A 22,796-nucleotide genomic window follows, 5' to 3' on the forward strand; every position below is an offset into this window, starting at 1 on the left:
GAAAAAAAAAAAAGACAAAAAGACAAAAAATATATATATCTCTGATAAGCTCTTCAAGCTGGTCTTTTTCATACAATTGCATATCTGGTAGAAAAAAGCTGCTGTTTTCTTAAAAAAAAAGAAAAAAAAAAGAAAAAAAAAGAAAATTCTTTACTGATGGACCAAAAAAAAAAAAAAAAAAAAAAAAAAAAAAATATTCAGCTTAAAAAAAAAAAAAAAAAAAAAAGCATGACAGATTTTGGTAAAAGATGGCATCTTGGATCAAATGTTAGAAATGTCGAAAGGGACCATCAGGGTGGAGAGACGAGTGGAAGGGGTTAAGGCCGCTCGAGGGACGGCGTGTTGAAGCAGCCGTTCGGCAGGGTGTTTTTGATGTCGTTGAGGTTGGCGATGTCGGCGCGGATCTCGCGGATCTGCCGGTCGTAATCGCCGATCATGTCCTCCTGGCTCTTGGAAATGTCTTCCAGCTCCTTCAGCTTCCTGTCCAAGTCGCTGCCGGCCATTTTGTCCTTCGCGTCCTGCAGCGACCGGTCGATCTGGTCCAGCTTACTCAGGTCCACCTTGTCGATATTGCCTGCGTGAATAACAAAAGAAGTCCGAAATCGTTCATAGAAGTGCAGTAAATAGAATACAGGTGATGGCGCTTGAACATTTCGCTTACCGAGCTGGCTGAGCAGGGTGGTGATGGCATCGAGGACAGTGCGGACCGAGTTCTTCGCCTTGCGGGCGTTTTCATCCGCTTCCTTGGCGTTGGCTGATGCCTGCCGACAAAAAGGTTACTGGTAGAATCCTTGTAATATAACTATTAGTCACTGTGTATGATCTAAAACGGGTCGCCGAAGTATTTCTGAAAATGCAATTTTAAATGTTTTACTCCAATCATATCTGTATTTGATGATAAAGTTAGCTGGCCTTGTAACCATTATATATTATAAAAAAATAATAATAAATCCATATTGATAGTTTTTCCGGGTGCCGGTCCACTGTCAAAACGAGAGCGGTCCCTAGAGGCGAATCAATGTATGTTTTTTGACATGCAAGACTGCACGCTGCACTGAGAGCGCTCTATTTGAATTATTTTTTTATAATTTTTATAAAGAAATATATAATTATATTCATTCATTAAAATATTAAAATGTATTGCCATTAGCACATTTTCAGTACTAAGTATTATTGGGTTTTTTGTAATAAAGTTCAGTACTATTTTACATGGTCTTTTTTTTATCCAGTATCCATTTAAAAATATTTACTCTGTTATCCTCAAGTATCGGTATCGGTCGACCTCAAGTTATTAATGTAGCTTATTTGTTAGATTCACCCACCACCTATTTGCAAAAGTACATAAATGTTTTGATTTCAACCAGTAGGGGGCGTAATTAATACTTTTTTTTTAAATCTCCACAATAGTAGTAGTCATTTCGGGCCTTGTGATTTTCTGTTATAGACTGACCCAAATTAAAGGTAAACAAAAATATGTGGCCCTCACAGAAAAATGTTGGGGAACCCCTGATCGAAAATGTCTTGCTGCCTCAACAAATTCTGTTAACATACCATAGAAGCCATCATCATGTCCTGAGCGGCTTCGTCTTGCTTCTTCTCCAGCTCGTTCTCAGCGTCTGCCAGCTGCTTCATCATGTCCTTTACCTCGTCGTCCAACTTCATGGTGTCGGCGAAGGCTTTTTCGGCATCTGCCTTGGTTTTGGCAGAACCCTGAACGGGAGAAACACGGAAGAGATCGTGAGCGAGTGCTACCGAGCGACCAGCGGAGTTCGTCTGGAGGCGGTTCGAACCTTCTGGACGTTGCTGGCTATTTTCTCCGCTTGCTCCGCTTTGGATTTGGCGTCTTTGGCGTCGGCCTCTGCGTTGCCGAGGGCGGCCTCTGCCTGCCGGGTCTTCTCGTTGGCAGCGTTGATTGTCGCGTTGATCTGTGGGATGCGCTTCAGGGCCTCTTCGGCTGTCGTCTTGTTGTCGTTCACTCTCCGGTCGAAGTCTGCAGAGGGAAACGGGGGTTTAGCAGCGATTCAATCGCATCAGAGACGTTTATCGACAAAATTCAATTGTTCGTTAAATCAGAAGGTGAAGATTTATGGATGCAGCAAGAAGGCTTGGGGTTTGAGGAAAATTTTGCTACCTTTCTGCTGTAGCTTTGATCGAATTTTGCAAAAAATCAATTCGCAACTTAAAGTGTTAAAAAAATAAAAATATGTAAATTTCATAACTACTGTTAGAAAATTCAATTTCAATGCAGAGATGCATATGCAGACGTTTTGCATATTAATACGTAATTTGCAAAACGTTTGCATATGTACATCGGGGGGGATCGACCTTCTTTCTCCTTTTTACGTTTACTTGAATTTGTTATTGATGTTTGTTCAACTTTTTATGTTCGAACAACTTTTAACGTTATTACAAACATTCTGTGCGGGGGTTATATTTATTTGTGTCTCGTGTATATTATTTTGGGTTTCGTAGTTCGAGTGAAGCGAAAATTGCAGCCACATTGTGGAAGCAAATTTTGGAGAGAACCACATATGGGTGGAAAACTCGGGTGTCCCTTAACTTTTGATCATATACTGTATGTAGCATTTGAAAATAAGTAATATTTTGGGTCAAAAACAAACAAACATATAAACCATATTGAATTCTATTACGCAGTATCCTTCCATCTGCTTTTACACACTGCAGCCAACAGATGGCGATCAAGACCAGTTGATTGTTTATGTACAACACACAGAGTTGAATTTAAGATTTTATTAAAAAAAAACAAAAACGTATATATTTGGTCGCGTTCACTTACCCCGGAGGTTGTTAAGAATGGCCTCTGCCTCCTTGAAGGTGGCCGTGCCTTTCTCCTTTGCCTCCTCGGCCAGGGCCTTGGCAGCATCGGCTCGAGCCAGCAACTGATCCGCTGTCTAAACGACACAAACAACAACAAAAAAAAATTCAAACGAAAGCAAAAGATGGAAACTTGGGAAAGTATTTTTCACCCGGAATAAAGACATTCTGGGGGCCGCTTGACTGTGTTTCGAATGACTGAGGATTGAACGAGCAAAATCCGAAGAAGTTTGTAAATGAAATGCGGCACAAGCAGCGAAAAAGATTTTTTAATAAGCCAGGATTATGTCCTTCCCTTTCAAGTGTGTGTTCAGGGATCAGCTCTTTCTTTCAGGAAGTGGACGAGATTGTAGACTCGAAGCTTCATCATCTTTCATCACATTTGAATCACGAGCACCCCCGCAGTCTGGCTCCAGTTCCCTCTTTAGGGTAGAAAGGGTGGAAGTGAGTGATGCGAGGAAGAAAGTAAAGTAAGTAAAGAACGGCAGGAAGAAAAGGAAAGACGGGAATGAAGATGTGGATAATTGGAATGGTCGGTTGTTAAGAAAGGAGGCTATGGAATGAAAGGGGAAGATAGTAAAAGCGCTGTTGTGTAAAGTGTCTGTTTTTGCTGACTGGATCCGTTCTGTCTTGGTGACTGTTTCGACTTTTATTTTAAATACTTTTTTATAGCGTTCGTCTACTGCAACAGTAACTTTTTTTTCAAACCCAATTCCCGGCGACTTGGCAACCTTCGAAGGACTTGTTCAAACGCTCGTTTCCAATGTTTGTATATTTAATTTATGCACGCCATTTAATTATTATGCAAAATGTTATTAATTACATATTTGAGATGCTTATGTCTTCACAACCGAACCAAATGTCTGTAAATTTACAATTATTTTTTTACAAAAATGGTTTAAACAATGTCGTAATTATATTTTTATATCGATCCACCCCGCAAACACGAATGTATTTTTATTATTTTTGTATTTTTTACGGAAAGAAACATGAGGCATGAGGGAATTTTTGCGAAGGACAAATCCTTCATGGGCGCCTTAGCAAGCAGCTACTATGTACACCATTTTTTAAAGTCGACTTTTATATAAGTAAATATCCTGAATTTGGGTTTTATATGGTTATAAATAGCAAAGCATCTCATCAAAAACAAACCCCCCCTCCAATCAACAATAATCAGCCGATTAACCGAAAAACAATTATCTTCCGATCAATCAAAAACATCAACATTTGCCGATTAATCGAAACATCAACAATCACCGATTATTTGAAAACAGCAATAATCGCCCGATTAATCGAAAACAACAATAATCGGCCAATCAACAACAACCGCCCTATTAATCGAAAACAATAAGTGCCTGATCAACCGAAAACAGTGATAATCGACCGACCGACCAACAACAATAATTGGCGATTAATCGAAAACAACAATAGCCCGAACAATAATCGAAAAACAATAATCGCCCGATTACCCGAAAACAACGATAATCGCCCAATTAACAGAAAAACAACGATAATAGTCCGATCAATCAAAAACATCAACATTCGCCGATTATTTGAAAACAGCAATAATCGCCCGATTAATCGAAAACAATAACAACCGCATGATAATCGATTATCAAAATAATGCAGCCCTAGTGAGAAGGCGGATGTTTGGGTGGGTAAAATTGGTAGATGGTGGTCCAGTGGGTTGGTAAGAAGGATGGTGGTTAGGTTGGTGGGACATTTAGAATGTAGGGGGTTGGGTGGGCGGGTAGTAGAAAAACCCTGTAAAATCCACAAGTTCAATCACAAACTAAAGGAAACGTACCTGTTGCTCGGTCTTCCCCTTCTCTAGCAGTCGGCGGACATCGTTTTCTTTTCCTCGCAAGTCTTCTCTTAGATCGACGTATTCCTTCTCAGTCTTATCTATGAGCTTATCCAGGTCCGACGCCTCCTTCTTTATTTTATTGGCTTCGTCCTAAAACACCAACAATATCATTTTCGTGATCTCGAAGCATTAGTACGAATATTGGAAATGGCAAAAAAATTAATAAAGTGTGCCAATAACCAGCATCCTCACCTCGAGCGATTTGAGGTCAAACGGAGGCAGGCTGGTCAAGTTCGCGTAGATCTTCATAGCCTTGTCTCCCGCTTCTTCGGCTTCGGAGCGTACTTTGGTGGCCTGTTTCTCCAGGTTCTTCGCCAGATCCTTGGCATCATTGTACCTAGGGAAGGTTAGAAATTTAGGACGGGTACCGAACGTACAGAGAAGAAACCTAGACTCAAAAGGACGCGTACTTCTTGTTCAGGTCGTCGATGTCCTTGTTGATTTTGCTCTCGCCATCCAAAGTCTTCATGAGCAGGTTGTAGGCCTTCGTCGAAGTGTCGTTGGCGTCTTTCGCGATCTTCTCGATCTGATCCGCGTCCGTCTTGTGCCTATGGAAAGAAACGGCGAAAAATACCAGGATCGTCACTAAAACTATTTCTTGAATGACCAGATTTAAATCTTGAGTAACTCAATCACTCGTTACATCCACGGTGAGCAGGTCAAGTGCATGATCAGGCAGTTTCCAGAAACTTTCCACGGGAACTTCCTCTGGGGAAGTTTGGAAATATTCCAAGTTGGAAACTTGACAGGAATTGGAGATTTTGAAGAAATGTATTTAAACTGCATCATATACAAACAAATATAAACAGGATTTTTTGTGATCACTGCGCACTTACTGCAGGGCTACTACACCACCTACAGGCACTACGCATTCCTCCGTAACATACACATCATTTCTTGAATCCCGCGCACAAAATTAGGTCCGAAAATTTCGAGTATTCGCGTAAATTACGTAAACATGACAAATTGATTGTTAAAATTCAAAACAATAATAATCAATTCTTTTTTAAATCTGTATTAGTTTGCATGCATGTCAACTTATGACCAAGCAAAATGTTTATGTTTGTATACATGTGGATCGTTTGGGGAAATTGATATAATTTTCTAATTAATTCCCATAATTGTTCATAAATTCCTGTTAAGCTTCCAACTTGGAATATTTCCCAAATTCCCCTGATGAAGATCCAATAGAAAGTTTCTGGATATTTGCTGGAAATCTTCCACCCCTTTGCAATCCTGTTTGGTCACAAGCTGACATACATAAAACTTTTGCGCCATCTGTTGGCTGCAGTGTGTAAAAGCAGATAGATAGATACTGCGTTATAGAATTCAATGGTTTTTTTATTTTTATTGTTTTTTAAACGACATTTTGGACTTTTGATTCAATAGTTAGTATCCTTTCGTTGCACAATCGCTTACACGCAGCAACAAGGATGCTTTCAACGCGAATTTGTCCCATTCGTGTAATTTGCGCGAATGCACGCCTGTAGGGGGCGTGGCCTCAGTCACCCTGCATTTCAATCTGGATGTTTTGACCAAAATCATTCTGCGAGATTTATTTTCTTTTTCCGACAACATTTCAGTTTTTCCGGGTTCTAGCCTGACCTGCAATTCTAAATTCCCATGAAAAGTTTCCAGTCTTGAAAATTCCCGAAACTTAGCAACCCTACTCCCTAAAATCGTACTTCTCTGCCAGACTGCGTGCCTCCTCAGCCAGGAGCGTCATGTTGTTCGGATCTCCAGTGGTTGTGGGAATTTTTATATCCTGGCAAACAAACAAAAAAAACATCCGTTACTCCCTTTCGGTCTCGCTCATATCACCACACTAAGTTCTCAACTCGTCTACTCGCCACTTTGCTGATGGCGTCCTTCGCCTTGTCTAGCTCGTCCCGAGCGCGCTCGATCAGCTTCTCCGTGTCGCGCACTCTGCCGCGCGCCCTGTCCGCCAGGTTTCCGGTGTCCTCCACGGTGTTCCTGATGTTCTCCAGCCGGTTCCACTGCGTCGTCAGCGTGTCGTTGACGCTCTTCAAGCGATCCAAGAGGTCTTTGTCCGCCTCTGTGAGCAGGTTAGTAAACACAAAAGAGAGGGGACGGGTTAGAAACTGGCTTTTTAGCAAGGGCGTGCGGGTGGCGTCCACGGCAGGCGTCTACCTTTGCTGGCCTGAGCCTCCTTGAGGAGATCCATGATGGTTTTCTCTGCCTCTTTGAGGCGGTCCTCGAAGGCCTTGTCGCTCACTGTATCCTGGCTGCCCAGGTTGTCGATCAGATTTTGCAAGTCGTGGAGCTTCTGCCTCTGCTGGTTCACCTGGAAAGGAAAGATTATTTTAATTTAAAATAATAATTTAATTTATTAGAGCCAACAACTGCAATACTGGCGTAGAATGTTGGAAACGTAAAGGTTTTTTATGGCATAAGAAAAAATCTAATAGCATCTTTTTTTTTTATTATTATCATCATTACACTTGAAAACATCAATGGCAGGGGTATTTAAAAAAAACCAAAAAAACAAAGGAACTAGAGTTAGCGCAGTGTCACTGTGGCTCCTCAATACGTACCGGAAATATGATTTGTAGTGTGTAAAACTTTTATTTTGCGAATGCATGAAAATCGACGGCACTTTCGTTATTTATTTTTATTTATTGTTTTGTTTTTTTTTGTTTTTTAGTTTTTTGCGTTATATGTCCAGCTTCAAGAATTTCTCTCAAAAGGAGAAAATACACAGAAAAAATGTAAATATTAAATGTAAAAAAACAAAAGAAAAAATTAAGAAAAAAAAACATGTATTACCCTAAACATGGTCTAACAAATGTAAAGTAATAAATGTTTTCATTTATTTAATTCCACTTTAATTTGTTTCATCGATTTCTCGGTTGAATCAATATAAAGTTTATTGCATTCGTTTGATTCTTAAAATTTTTTGTACGCATTTTATTTGTATAAAATATTACATGATTATATAACATTTTTTATATTATTTAACAAAGGCGACATTTTATGTAATAATTAATAAATGAATAAAAACAACATGCAATTTTATGTTTTGCACTTCAATCATACCGAAATTGATCGGAACCGTGACTCTGTGTTCCGTTACACCACTGGTAACTACTATAGGACATTCCAAAACTGATCGTTACTCTAGCACTGGACAGCTCCTACCTTGTCCCTGACGAGGCTGTAGCAGTTAGGACACTGCTGGCATCTGGAAATGGAGCGGTTGTAGAAGTAGTTCTCCTCGCACATATCGCAGCGAGTACCGACGAAGCCAGAGCGACACTCGCAACGCCCGTCGTCTCTGCATTGAGCCGTCCGGGAGCCCTCGGGGTCACAATCACAGGCTGTAATGAGACACAAAGTCTTAAAACGAGGGGGAAAAAAACTTTATAATTAACACGCTCAAACAACCGAAGATCGTCTTACGTTTGCATCCGGACGAGCCGAAGCCAAAGAAGTTGACCTCGCAGCGATCGCAGTGCTGCCCCGTGACTCCAGGCTGACACTCACATTGGCCGCTCGCGATGTCGCACTGGCCGTTGGTGGAGCCGACGGGGTTGCAGTTGCACCTATCGGACCGTTCGCAAAAAGCACGATTCGGTAAACGAATTCAATGATAAAGGCGAACTTTCATAGTTATTAGCGTTTTTAAAGTACCTTTGGCAGCCTTCTTTGCTCTGCAGGTTGTAGAAGCCGGCCTCGCAGGCACTGCAGTCTCTGTTGATGACGTGAGGGAGGCACTCGCACTGCCCCGTGACCTGCATGCACGTCGAGTCTCCGTTCACCGTGCCGTACGGTGAGCAAGCGCAAGCTACAGACGTGAACGGGAGAGTCGGGGGTCAAAAAAAAGAACTGCTCGGATATGGGTATAAGCGCAATAGCTACAGTCAAGACTGGTGGCATTAATAATGATAATAAAAATACTCAAAAATAATAATAATAAATAATATTGAATGCAGAAATTAAGGACATTTTTTTTATACTAAAATAATTAACAAAAAAATTTATATTAGTACTAAATAAAAGATACAAATATAATAAAGTAAAAAAATATGAGATAAATGTATTTACAATAGTACAGAAACTATGAGTATCAACCAACATGACACAACCTTGGCAGCTCTCTGGCTCCCTCTGGTGCCCTCTGGCAGGCACTACTGCGAACCGTAACCTAACGCATGTGCAATACCGGGGACTCGTAGGGTAAAACTATTAATAAACCCATTATTTGGGTTGAGGAGGTTGGGGTTGGACAACTACAAGTTCTTAGGTGTTCACTTAAACAGCAGACTGGACTGAAGGACCAACACTGATGCTGTGTATATGAAGGGGTTGAGCAGACTATTTCCTGAGGAAGCTCAGATCATAAAATTTATCAGTCTGTTTTGGTAAAGTGCCCTTTATAGAGCAGTGGTCTGCTGGGGGAGCAGCATCAGTGCCAGGGATGCAGGCAATTGTGATAAAATCATCTGCAACGGCGAATACATTCTGTACTCGGACACAAACTGGCCAGATCGGAGACAGTGAGGAAACCGAACAAACTCCTGTCAATCATGGAAAATCCGTCCCACCCAGAAAAATACAAAATTCCTACCGTACGCCATTGCACTGTAAAATGACCCACCTCTTATATACACATCCCATTATTCGCATTAGCCGGACATTTTAAGGGCAATAAATGATTGAAGATACTATGGGTTCCCTCTTGCGTCCAGTTCCTTCCTCATGCTATCTCGGGGAGTTTTTCCTGCACTCTCCTTGATTCTTTCTTACTATATTATCTGTGTAAAGCTGCTTTCAGACAATGTCTATTGTTAAAAGTGCTACAATAATAAAAACGAACTGAACTGGCTGCCCTGGACGGTACCCACGTTTGCACTTGTCGGCGGGGTTGCTGGCCAAGGCGTTGCCGTAGAAACCCTCTTTGCAGCGGTCGCAGAAGAAGCCGTTGGTGTTGTAGATGCATTTCAGGCACTCGCCGCTGTCGCGGTCGCAGTTGCCCACGGCGTTCGGGTCAATGTTGTTGTTGCAGTTGCACGCCCGGCACGGCCTCGTGGGACCGCTGGAGGCCTGAGGGTTGCCGAAGAACCCGTCGTCGCACAGCTCGCACCGCTTCCCTGAGGAGCACGTACATCAAGGCTTTCAATATAAAAATCCAAGACGGATCGGAACATTGGATTAGATTCGATTCGACATTGTCATTGTGCAAGGTACATGTACAGAACCAGTGGAATGCAGTTGGCATCGAACCAGAAGTGCATAAGCAGTGTGATAAATAAGGGTATGGGGTCCATACGTACAGGGGTGAGGGGTGAATAATGTACAGAAGTAAAAGTAAAAACTTGAATGAGGGGTGTAACAGGACCGGACTTTCGGTTCAGTACACACGTGTACTGAAATGCAGTCCTTTTTACGAACAGAGTTAAAATCTGAGTTACCTCACGAAGTGGCGGACCGCAAGTCTGTATGTTCTCCGCCTCGCATTTTAAGTGCAGTGTCATAGTTTATTTCTTTTATTCTTATTAAACTTGGAAAAACATACACAAGATCGGCAAGGGTATAACACAGAAACTAGAGTTAGCGCAGTGTCACTGTGGCTGACGCACTTGTTTTACGCTTCCATCGCCGCCACTTCCTGCATTTTTCCTGTGTGTAGCGCTATGGATTCTTTAACGATTTATGTCCAGCTTCAAAAATTCATTTGTATTACCGAAATGGGGTCTAACAAACGTAAACTATTAAATCTTTCTAACCCTAACCCTAACCCTATTGATTTTATTCTATTTAATCAATTTAATTTGTGCTAATTTAATCGATTACTGAATTTAGTCAAGATAATAATATGGCATTTATTGGATGTATTCAAAATCATTTAATTTTATTTTGTATATTATTTTACCAAGCAGGCAAATTGTTTGTTAAATGAAAACTGTTGATGTTCACAAACAAAAGAAACAAACAAAAGACAAGCAATTTTATGATTTGCGTTTCTTCCCCGAAATTGAACATCGAACCGCGATTAAAAAATCAGGGGGTACGTAGCAAACCATGTATTTTGCATATCGTTACACCCCTAAGGAGCGAGATGTACCTGTGGTGCCGGCTGGACAGTTGGTGCACACCACCTCTCTGGTTTTGGGCACGACGGCGCAAGTGGCGCCTGCGGGACACGGGCACTTTATGCAGACTGAAGGTGAACCGACCGTGGCATTGTTGTAGAAACCGTCCTTACACCTTTCGCAACTCATGCCGGCTGTATTGTCCTGGCAGTCGCACATTCCTGGAAGGAAAAAACAAATAAAAAAGGAAAAAACAAATAAAAAAATGTAATAAAAGAAAATGGTGTGATAATGTACCGCCCCCCAAAAAAGAATGCCGGCTAATAGGAAAGGCGTCTGGAACCTGTTTCAGGGTCACAGGTGTCGCTGTGGCCGTTGCAGTTGCAGGCTTCACAAGGGCTGAACTGGCCCAGCGCCGGTCGGCTTCGCCTGTACCCCAAAGCGCACCTCCCACAGTGCTGACCCTCGTAACCGGGAGGACACGTACACCTCTCGACCCAGCGCGCCGGATCCCCGTGTCCTCGCCGCGCAGTCACCAGGGACACGTTATCCAGATATCCGGCACCTAGACGTCGAGATTGATTGCCAGACTGTCAAGACTCATTCGTAACATGTGCTAGTTTTCTCATCTTCCCCAAGACCTGTGGTGTGATCAGGCAGGATTAAGGCTGCAAAATTGAAGGAATCTTCAAGAGTGGAAACTTACCACGGGAATACAGAAATAGAACAGAAAATAAAGTCTAAAAAAATTACACCGTAAATTTACGTTTTAAAACTTGCAAGCAGGAATTTATGGGAATTCATTATAAATTTTGTCAATAAGAAAATCTTATACATTTTTTAAAACATTTTGTTTGGTCATAAGCTGAAAAAAAAGGTTCAACTTTCATGTTGTATGTAGAACAATTCTAGATATTTTTTTATATTTAACAATATTACTGTTTTGTTCTGCATTTCCGGTCAAACCCCCTTGACTGTAGGGGGTGCTGTTTTTTTGTTTTGTTTTGTTTTTATAATATCTCACCTAAAACATCTGCTCAATCAGTGTATTTGTTTTTATGATTGTATAGTTGTGTGATGGACAATTGCACAGTGCATGTAGGGAGTGTGGCCTAGTTTATTCCCATCAGAAAGTTTTCAGTCCTGAAATTTGCTGGAATTATGCAACCCTAGTGAGGATCTACTAGAATCTTTGGCGCTGCTCCGAAACGTGTCTACTGCGCTATACTTAGAAGTCATGCGTACTTCTCTCGCTGTAGGTTCCACGGATCTTGATGGCAGTCAGGTTGTGGAGAAGCTTCTGGAACTCTGCATGTTGCAGCTCTGGTCTCCAGGGCGAATCTGGGGTGTGATGAAGCCTGTCGGATACAACATGCGTGTTTACATTTGACTGATCAAAATATCGGTCAGAACTCAGACCGAAGATTAGAACTCAGCTCACCTGAACACAAAGGTCTGCATCTGGTCTCCAGGATACGAGTTTCCCTGGGCGATAAGGGGCACGGCGATGCGGTGCCCAGCTCCCTCCAGCACCACGTCCTCGGCTGAGAGACGCGCGTCACGGCGCTCTACCCGGAAGTTGAGCGTCAGGTTCTGGCCGTAGCTCAGGAAGTGGTTCCCCAAAAACTTCTCTACAGGAACAAGGAACGTGTCAACCAGGTTAGCGCGCTCCGTCCTCTCGGTCACGGAGTCATATCGGGGAGCGGTTCCAAATTCTGGAGGCTCGAGCTCCAACACTGGGCTTCTATTTCCAAATCAGAGGTCAAACCAACCTAAAAATTCAAAGCTAGCTGGGTGGTGCTGGGATTTGAACTAACGTCCTTTTGATGGGACGTCCAGCATCTTAACTAGAGGCCGAACGATTAATTGGTTTTGCTAATTAATCGGCAACGACAGTTGATTGTCGGAAACAATGGAACAATGGTTGCGTTATACAACACGAGAGCGGCCTCTAAAGGCGAATCACTGTGATGTTTGTTTGAAGCGTCTTTTCTTATTATTTTTGGATGTAACAGTATTTAGCGTGTTACTTTTTGGTGTAGTTTGAATGAGTCTTTTTTTTCCATCAATATTTATTTATATAATTAATATACACATATTTATTGAGTAGCGGTCAACCTCCAATCTAAACCACTGAGCTACCACATTCCGTTTGTGTGCATTCCATGGGATTCATGGTTTGGAGTGGATGATCTCGAGTAGCCTTTTATACATCAGCACCTGACTCCACTTACATATATGGGGTGGATTTTCATGGCACTTTAGACGCTAGAAGTTGAAATTATTTTCAGCGGCCGTACCTGGAGCCACAAAATACATGGGGAAGTAATCCTCCGAAATGAGCGAGATCTCCTGAGAGCTCGGAGACCACTGCACTGGCACGCTGGAGCCATCTCTCTGCTGACCCTTCCAGTCTTCGTCACCTGCCGGCGGCAGAAACGCAACAATTAGCAAAACACACTCGATGCGAACCGCATTCTCGTTTTACGAGCTAGCATAGGGACTCGCCTCGATCGAAGGTGGACGTGATGCGGTGGATGCTGTAGCCCTCTGCGCTCTCGCACACTGTGGAATGATGAAAGCAGAAGCAAGGCGTGCATCCCTGAGGGTTCTGGCTGTCCAGGTTGAAGAAGCCCAGTTTACACCTACGGGGGGGGGCGTACAAATCACAATCCGTTAGTGAGGATCTACTGAATTTCCAGGACCTAGTCGAAAGAGGCCACGCCCCCTGTTGGAAGCTTGGAACATGAAAAGTTGGGAAAGTAAAAGTGGAAAAAATTGCTGTGTCAATTTTTTTTAGCTATTAACTTATATTTAACATTTTCGCTCCATGGAAACTTCAAGGCTGGTCAACGCCCACGCGATCTGATCACACAGTGCTGCTAGTAACTAATAAACAGCCTACTGGTGCGCCAGGTCTGTCCAAGTCGTACGTCAAAGCTGATCTTTTCATTTTAACGGTCAATAGAGTCAAACTTCATAGCAAGGAGTATTACACACACGTTTTTTCACGTTTCAAGCTCTACTGGCCTCTCAACACAAATACGAAACAGAAAAGCTGTAGCTACACTAAATGTGTCACGGGAATTCTTTCGCATTGGTGAACTCATAACAGTTCTTATTAGCTCATGGCTCACTGCGTGACCATGGAGCTCTAATCTGTTCTACTGTGATTAAATTGTGTGATTTACAACTAAAAAAGATGTATAAAGTCTACATAGGGCTGTGTATTTTCAAAAGTTTATGCAAGTCTGCATAATATACAGATCTATGTCAGTCCATAATATAATATCCTTTTATGTAAATAAAAGTCTGTGTAGGGCTAGGCAATCAAAAATGGTCTATATAAACCTATGTAATATAAAAGGTCTTTGTCGGGCTCTGGAATTGAAACAGTCTGTAGTACTACGTGATTTGAAAGTCCATGTAGAGCATTGCAATATATAACATTATGTAATGTATATGTAGCGTATATGTGTATACATAATATGAAAGATCTATATCAGTCTGTGTAATATGAAAAGTCTGAAAAATACGTCTATGTAAAATGGAAAGTCTACGTAAGTCTATGGAAATCTATGTAATATAAAATGTCTGCAGTATAAAAGTCTACACAGGTAAATTTAAAATGGAAAGTTTACGCAAGTCTATTTAAAATGCAAAGTCTAAACAAGTCTATTTGAAATGGAAAGTCTACGCAAATGTATTTAAAATTGAAAGTCTACCCAAGTCAATATAAAATCCAAAGTCTACACAAGTCAATTTGAAATGAAAAGTCTATGCAAATTTATTTAAAATTGAAAGTCTACCCAAGTCAATATAAAATCCAAAGTCTACACAAGTCAATTTGAAATGGAAAGTCTATGCAAGTCAATTTAAAATTAAGTCTACACAAGTCTACTTAAAATAGAGTCTACGCAAATCTATTTAAAAATAAAGTCTACGCAAGTCTATTTAAAATGGAAAGTCTACACAAGTCAATTCAAAATAAAGTCTACATAAGTCTGTTTAAAATGGAAAGTTTACACAAATCAATTTAAAATAAAGTCTACGTAAGTCTAGTTAAAAATAAAGTCTACGTAAGTCTATTTTAAAAAAAAGTCTATGCAAATCTATTTAAAATGGAAAGTCTATGTAAATCTATGTAATATAAAAAGTCTATGCAAGTCTCTAATATATGATGCTTATGTGGGTCTACGTAATATAAAGGTCTATGTACATCTATGTAATATATGAAGACTATTCAGGGCTGTGTATTAGATTAAGTCTGTCAGTGTATTTCAAATCTAAAGTCTAATTGAGTAAAGCAAGGTTAAAATATAGGTCTATGTAATATTAAAAGACGAGGTAAGGCTGCGTGTAATGTAAAGTTTACGCTAAACTATATCATGTATATGAAATATTAAAGACCTATGTAGGTCTATGTAATGCTATGTGATAGCAGAAAGAATATGTAACTCATGTAATATGAAAAGTCGTTGTAAAGTAAAAAAAGCCTAAGCCATGCAAATGATTCCATTCGCTAGCACTTGCGTTAAATTACAAGCTCCTCATCCGTGACTCGGGAGGTGGTGACATGTTTATCCGTTTAAATATTTAGCCTTTCGCTCCGTTCACATCTGGCAAAAAAGTAAACAAGGAGCAGTCTCCCAGTGATTTAAAGATGTATACACAGAACACGAAGCCATGTTTCCTGTTCAAGTTGTGTGTTTGTGTGCGGACAGACAAGAATGTACGCATGAAGGGGGATGGAGGGCATATAGTCGGTACTGTATGAAAGCCCTACATGGCATTGCTCGGGGGGCAGTTGCTCCTATCTCGGCGCTATTTTCTCCTGTCTCCGACACAGTCCCTAATTCCGTCTCGCGCGCGCATACTTCCCCAATTAGCAGTCTGTCTGTGCGTCTGTCTCTGGGACTTTCCGAAGCGAGTAAACCTCAAAAAAGCTTTTAATAACCAACAGCTGATTAAAAGCATGGTTCTCCTCCTGAGTCCTGGAAGCTTTCGAGCATGTCGATTCAGTGCGGGACTGCAGGATAATTTGAGAACAATGTAAATCCTCACTGGTTTTCTCCCCTGCAAGTCCCGGTCTGGGGGGGCGGGAGTGGGTGTTGGTCGGCAGTAACCCGAGACATAGAGAGAGTATAAGTAAAAGAGCGAATGTGAGTGCGTGGTAGGTGCGAGGGACCTGTCGCAGCTGAATCCGTCTACGTTTCCCTTGCACTGGCAGCGTCCCGTATTGACGTCGCACTCCTGTGTGCTTCCCGAAGGGTTGCAGGAACAGGGCCTGCGGAGGAACGACAATAGCCGTTAGAAGAAACTTCTACTAAACACTGAATATCCCACTCTCGCACAATCGTTTCAAGTTTGTACCTGCAGCCTGCTTCGGTCAGCGAGTGATATCCGGGCTGACAGCGGTCGCACTTGTCACCCATGACACCCGGCTTGCAGCTGCAACGCCCTGTGTTGTCGCACTGAGTGCTCAGAGAGCCTGGACAGAGAAGAGGACGAATGTTGGAAATCAGAAATCTCTCGCGTATACAAAATCCGGCGTCACGACTCACCGACTGGGTTGCAGTTGCAGGCCAGGCAGCGCTGATCCGGACCCATTCGGTAGTAATTGGCCAGGCAGCGCTCACAGTTGGGGCCATCCGTGTTGTCGGCGCAGTTTCGGCAGCGGCCTCCGTGCCCCGTGGCGCGGTACAGGGACAGGTCGAAGTCGCATTCTCTGCTCTTGCCGTTGCAGTTGCATGCTGGGGGAAAAAAAAAAACGAGGCCACGGTCACAACTTGGGCCGATATGATGCCGCAACATGAAGGCCAACACGATGCCGCAATACCAGCACGGTCATGTTCAAAGCCAAACTTGAATCCACGCGTCTCACATTCAAGTACTTTCAAGAACCGTAGGAACCCCAATACCGCCTCTAAAAAGCGACTCAAACGCCACGCTAGCGGTTATACGACACCGCATTACTAGTGTCACTACTAGTGGCCAATTTCAGAATCACGGTTTAGTAGTTACATTACTAGCGAAATATATATTTTAAATGTATACTATTTGGAAAAAAATCACTCGTTTCAATTTGGTTCAATCGCAATGACTATCGCTCAGAGACGCAAAACAGTGCCGTGTTTGGAATTATTTTAATATGAAAACAGGCAACGTGGTGTCTGAAACGTGAGTCTCTCAATATCAACGTCTTGTTTATTAAACCCTTTTATATCACATTTGTAATCATGCTAATTTTTGGAGGGGGGAAAAATTTCCCATCTGATTTTGATTCAATGTATGGAAAATGATATAAATTGTACACATTTTCTGCCCCCATATCATGAATTTTGCAATCGTTCCAAAAGCATTCCAATAAATGAATCATGCGCTCTCTGTAGGCGTGTTTTGTTTTGGGTTTATGTCGACTCGCACGTCGTTAAAAACAACAAGTACGATATCGTAGACCTTGAGTAAAGAAAGTGTCTTCTTGTATGGTTAGTAGATGAGTGGTGGTGGGGATTAACTATGCAATTTCATCCTCGCTGCATGACTGCGGGGCATTTTCACGGAGGGAAAGTGGAAAATTGACTGGACAGAAGCGGTTTTCACTGCATTATAAAAAGTCACCGTAATGGCACTATGACATCGTTAGAACGCCAATGCGATGTCATTACAACGCTGCTGTATCTCCAATATAAGACCTCTCTTTATCCCATCACCTTAATGCCTCGCTATTACCACCCTGTCTCACCAAAACACCATTAGAAGTCACTATAATGCCCCTATAAATCCCTAAATGCCACTAATGACATCAATAGATCATTATAAGCCCCAATGATGCCACTTTAACGGCAACATATGCAGCTACGATCACCATAAAAGCACTATTGTGAAAATTTAACGTTTCTACAACGCTACTATAACTACTTTATGCCACCGATAAAATGCCACTATAACATCGCCAATATGTCACTACTGAAATATTACAACATGCTATGCCAATGCCACCATTTTGCCACTTTTACGCCATTACATCACCACTTTGGTGCTATAATGCCACTAATGTAATCGCATATAATGTAACAGCACTATAACCTTACTATAAAGCCATTGTAATGCCATTATAATTCCCTCTTAGGCCATTACAATCTGTGCCACGATATGCCGCTACAAAATAAATAAATAAATAAATATTTTATATATATATATATATATATATATATATATATATATATATATATATATATATATATATATATATAAATAAAAGACCACTCTACCTACATTCTTACACCCTACGAAGCTTGTACTTTAAAGTCACTATACCGTCACTATGTCAAATACAGTACAAAGTCACTGTAATATCAAGATAAAGCGAGTACTATGATGTCGCTACATACCAACATATTGCTAAAAAAAAAAAAGCCTTTTGAATGCTGCTATAATGCTTATATACCACAATGATGCCACTACATGCCACTATAATGCCACAATGCCACCACTATGGCTAACATTCTCTCTCCTATACCCTCTAATGCCAAAATAATGCTAACAAAAAAAAAAGCCTCTTGAAATGCTGCTATAATGCTTATATAACACGATGATGCCACTACAATGGCATATATAAAGCCACACTGATGCCAGAAATGATTAAATAAAACAATGATGTCACTGCATGCCCATACATAGTCACAATACCACCACTGTCACAGTTTAAGCCACTCAAATGTCATTATAATGCATATACAACCCTATGATGCCACTACATTGGAATTATAATGCCACAATACCACTATGGCATATCTAAAGCCTTTACAACGCCACTAAAATGCCATGCCATTAGCAGGTTGGCTACAATGGTTATATAACACCACTGTTACTACATGCCGATATAATGCCACAATAACACTAATACAACATTATGAGGTCAATACTCCAATATACTGGATCATCATCTCCACTATGGCATATATAAAGCCTCTCTAATGCCAGTTTCATGCTAATATAAAACTGGGATGTCACTTTTTACAAATACAATGCCACAATACCACAAATGTGGCATTCATAAGGCCAATTTAACACCAATACGATGTGCAAGAACTGAATTTGTATTAATCGTTCCAACATTAAAACCCCTTTCAACTTTTTATTAGAGAAAGTACGGAATCCGTTCCAAGCAGGAAACTGAACTCACGCAGGCACTCGTTGGCGTTGTCGGCAGTGGCCCGTCGCCACGGGCGGTCGTTATAGAATGGCTTGCACTCGTTGCAGTCGTCGCCTCCGGTGTTGTGCTTGCAGTTACACACCAACTTGCTGTACTCGTTCTTCACGCACTCACTGGCATGGCCGTTACACTTGCACCTGAAGAGGCGAGAAAAGCAGGTGGTCACACACAGACACACACACATACAATATACTATAGCACTGTCACAAAGGACGCTCGCATCCTGACACGAGAGCGGAAAGACGGATGTCACGGAATGGCGGACTGTTCAAACAGCGATTGCGTCACGCTGTTTACGGAGCCTATCGCTATGTCACCGCGCCTTTGTACTGCTTAATGACTTTTCTTTATAGACCTGACCTTTGGATCACTCACTAAGGGCGCCATTGTCTTCTACTTTTCCCCCCTTCGGGGCATGAATAAAGGCCTCCACACTAACACGTCTCCTTTAAACAGCTTCGGTTAGAGCGGTAGGAACAAATTCCACTGGTCTTCGTGGGGACATGTAATCTACATTTTTTTTGGACAAAGGTATTAGGACCATTTTTCCCAGCTTTATACAGTTCCTCTCCAAATCACAAAGCTGTAGGCACACAAATGCATAGGATGACTTGGGTCAGAGTGGAAGATCACCTGGTATAGAGCTCGGATCTCAACCCTATTGTGATGAATCAAAACGCCGAACCCACCCTTCCTCACCTCCCCTTTACCCTTGTGGCTGCACAAATATCCACAGTTCAACATCTGGTGGAACATCTTCCCAGAAAAATGGAGGTTAATTTAAGAGCTAATGGGGACTGAATGTGGAATGGAAAGCATAAAAAGGCCACAAACTTTTGTTCATATCGGATTTATTGACTTAAAATGCTTAAAGTTCCCTCAAGAGAGGGCGAACCTCCGAGGGAGTCACCCTGCACTCATTATCCAAAATAAAAGAGGGAATACATTTCCATTTCTTCTGCAGCCGTTTAGAAACCAGAGCCGAGCCACAATGCTTCGTCTGTGATCCCGAAGCAAGAGGCGACGGCTTGAAAATTCTCCTGCCGACACTTTTGACGAGGGGCTCCTCGGCGCGAACAAGAGAGGACTTGTGAGGCTAGTCACCTCTCGGCTATTGTCTCAGGTGTTTCTTGGCAAAGCCGTGCGGAAAATGTGATGGAAGGAACAAAAAAGAAAAAAAAGTGTAGGTCATGTTCTGCTGTTTGGAACTACGGTGCGCTATAATTAAAGCTGGTGAAGAAAAGCAAGGGCGTCAAGCAACACTAAAAACATTCGGATTTAGACCGGTGGCTGAGGCCTGAACTGGATTTCTTTTGTTAAAACACGGACCCTATAACTATGTCTTAATCACTCGAAAAACCCTTCTGACAGAGAAGATGTGCACTGGATGGGCATTGGATGTGGCAGTTCCTTAGCTACATCGCTTAAATTAGTTTTAAATTTCACAGGGTTGTTTTATTTGGGACAAACTTCGACATTCGCGTTTCCCAAAATATAAACAATCTAAAAACTTGCCTGGGCAGACTCTTGTATCTGACCCTGCCCATTTTATTCTTTTTGTCCCATTGCTGGGGAAAAGTTGCTGGCAGGATTCTATTACTAGTGTATAACAGGAAGGTTATATGTTAGTCTTCTTTTACGGTCATAACGCTACCTCATGGCTGAGGTCCTTCCCCCTAAATACTCATTAAAATTTTGTACTGTCTACCCCAGGGGTACCCAAATTAGCAGTCTCAACCCCACGTGAGGTCTATGATTAAACGTTCATGGCGACAATCTTGACGTCGTGATTTTTTATTTTTTATAGCTGAATGCAAACCAGGCAAAATAACATTCTGGGTTTGTTAGACCTTCACACTAGACTAGGACAAAATTGGCAAACCAGATCTTTATAGATTAGGAATTTCAAACCCTGACAACATGAGGATGCTATCTCTACGTTATTAGTCACTTTGGGTTTGGGGGTCTGCAGCCTTGCAGTATTAATCGACAACTTGCTCCTATTCCCGCCACCTTGTAATCCCGTGCTGGGGTGTAGGAATGTCAGGAATGTTTGGGTCGTGTAATGGAAATCTGATCAACGTTTCGAGGAGATTAAGGCAAAAAGACAAGATGAGGAGCAGACCGGGGAGCTGTTTAACATGCTTTTAATGCTAGTCAGATTTGTATTTTTTTTCTTAAAACAGCTCTCTTACTGATTCATACAAGCAAAAACCTCAACATGATTCAGGGATCATATCTCTAGAAACTCGCATTAGTGTCCACAAGTTGGCACTATGCTCTCCAACTTCATGCTTTTTGGATTTGAGAGTCCTGGACTGAAAAAAAAAGTTTAGTACATGTTTTTAATAAGGGGAAAGAAAGAAACCTTTGCAACATAAAGCAATTTGATCCCAAAACTCACCGTCCTCCTACGGCAAAGTCGGAGATAGCGTAGTAGTATGACTTGAGCACTTTGGGGTCATTGAAGACTTCGTCTCCGAATGTGTTCAGCCTGTTCAGGGTCACTCGGATGTCCGTCGCCGTCACCCAATCCTGCGAAGGACAGCGTGTTAGTTAATCCGCCAGCGTGTACAATGCAATGCAGCGAAAAATAAAGCTACTAGGCAAAATTGTGTTGGCGCATCAAACATTGTACGCTGTATATACACCTGACTATTCTAGCCATATGTGGTCCTTCTCCACACACAAACATAGAGGCACATGATTGGTCACTGGATGCAGTACCATGAAATAATTAAATAATTTAAGTTATTTCAACTAGAAGACTTGGAACCTGTTCCAGCATGACAATGCCCCAGTGCACAAAGCCTGCTCCATTAAGATATCCTTTACATGGGTTGGGAGATTTTGAGTGGCTTGCTATAAAGCTTGGACCAAAACTCTAGTGCACCCTGAGTGCACCCCAGGCCTTTTCTCATCACCTACATCCGAAAATGATTTTACCAACACCCTTGTGGATGAAGGAGCACAAATCTCCAAAGAACCTAGAGAAACATCTTCCAAGAAGAATGGAGGTTATTATAATAACAAATGGGGGCAAATATTCCTTGAAAAACTCCACAAAGCTTCCTATGAGGCATGAGAAACTGTGTGTAATGTGTAAAGCCCAGCTGGCAAAGAACAGCAAAAAAGCCTCGAGCTATTCTGACACCTTATCTGTCGCACACAGCTGGGATTCGGGGCATGTTCCTGCTCAGGCAAGCTGCCAAAGTTTCTTTTCTCTCACACACACACACACACACACACACACACACGGGTTCAACCCATGTAATGATTAGTAATAATCTTGGCACAATAGTCAACTGTAAAAGCAGACAGTTTAGTATAAAGTCTGCTCTGTAAATAAATAAATAAAAACTCCTTCAAATTGTGTTGCAACACAAAGAAAAAATTAGTGTAGACATAAACACGTCCAAGGAAGTTCCCCCCCCCTCTCCAAAGTTCCTGGGCGCCCGTCCAGCTGAGATGCCTCGCATCTGATATACACGCCTCCGCCTGCAAACTTGCAGCCTGAGTCAACTCCACAAATCACTACACTCTATGGACAAATGTTTATGAACATCTGGGCATATCATTTGTGTGCTTTCTCAAACATCCCATTCCATATTTGAGCTCATTTCGCCACAAGGGGTTTTCAGCAAAAAACAGCTACTGATGCAGGTGACGTGAGGATCTCCGAGTTTGGGTCAGGATTCCAGTTTGTTTCAAAAGGGCTAAACCCTAACGCTGGCCACTCGAGCTCTTTTCCTCTGAACCCATATCTTCATGAAGACACGGAGCAAGATTTGGGTCTCCTAGTTCCAAATGAAACTCCCCCGAG

At 41.9% G+C, this 22,796-nt stretch overlaps 1 protein-coding gene across 1 annotated transcript in view; it reads right to left on the minus strand.

Moving 5' to 3' along the window:
• Positions 1–208: 208 nt before the first annotated feature.
• The window catches only part of lamc1 (laminin, gamma 1), a 54,312-nt gene continuing 31,724 nt past the window's right edge, over positions 209–22,796 (minus strand). The window contains exons 3-28 of the mRNA XM_046852785.1: positions 21,378–21,508; positions 18,944–19,110; positions 16,320–16,508; positions 16,129–16,246; positions 15,944–16,042; positions 13,264–13,400; positions 13,056–13,178; positions 12,197–12,386; positions 12,001–12,113; positions 11,099–11,320; positions 10,788–10,976; positions 9,568–9,813; positions 8,354–8,507; positions 8,123–8,265; positions 7,862–8,040; positions 6,854–7,007; positions 6,553–6,758; positions 6,388–6,467; positions 5,113–5,250; positions 4,895–5,039; positions 4,643–4,792; positions 2,798–2,912; positions 1,791–1,990; positions 1,552–1,710; positions 662–761; positions 209–574 (exon numbers count right to left, since the gene is read on the minus strand). Coding sequence (XP_046708741.1) covers positions 318–574; positions 662–761; positions 1,552–1,710; positions 1,791–1,990; positions 2,798–2,912; positions 4,643–4,792; positions 4,895–5,039; positions 5,113–5,250; positions 6,388–6,467; positions 6,553–6,758; positions 6,854–7,007; positions 7,862–8,040; positions 8,123–8,265; positions 8,354–8,507; positions 9,568–9,813; positions 10,788–10,976; positions 11,099–11,320; positions 12,001–12,113; positions 12,197–12,386; positions 13,056–13,178; positions 13,264–13,400; positions 15,944–16,042; positions 16,129–16,246; positions 16,320–16,508; positions 18,944–19,110; positions 21,378–21,508 — 4,104 coding nt within the window. The 3' untranslated portion in view covers positions 209–317. The remainder of the gene's footprint in view (positions 575–661; positions 762–1,551; positions 1,711–1,790; positions 1,991–2,797; positions 2,913–4,642; positions 4,793–4,894; positions 5,040–5,112; positions 5,251–6,387; positions 6,468–6,552; positions 6,759–6,853; positions 7,008–7,861; positions 8,041–8,122; positions 8,266–8,353; positions 8,508–9,567; positions 9,814–10,787; positions 10,977–11,098; positions 11,321–12,000; positions 12,114–12,196; positions 12,387–13,055; positions 13,179–13,263; positions 13,401–15,943; positions 16,043–16,128; positions 16,247–16,319; positions 16,509–18,943; positions 19,111–21,377; positions 21,509–22,796) is intronic.

This window comes from Silurus meridionalis, chromosome 6 (assembly GCF_014805685.1).
Source record: "Silurus meridionalis isolate SWU-2019-XX chromosome 6, ASM1480568v1, whole genome shotgun sequence".
Classification (NCBI taxonomy): Eukaryota; Metazoa; Chordata; class Actinopteri; order Siluriformes; family Siluridae; genus Silurus; species Silurus meridionalis.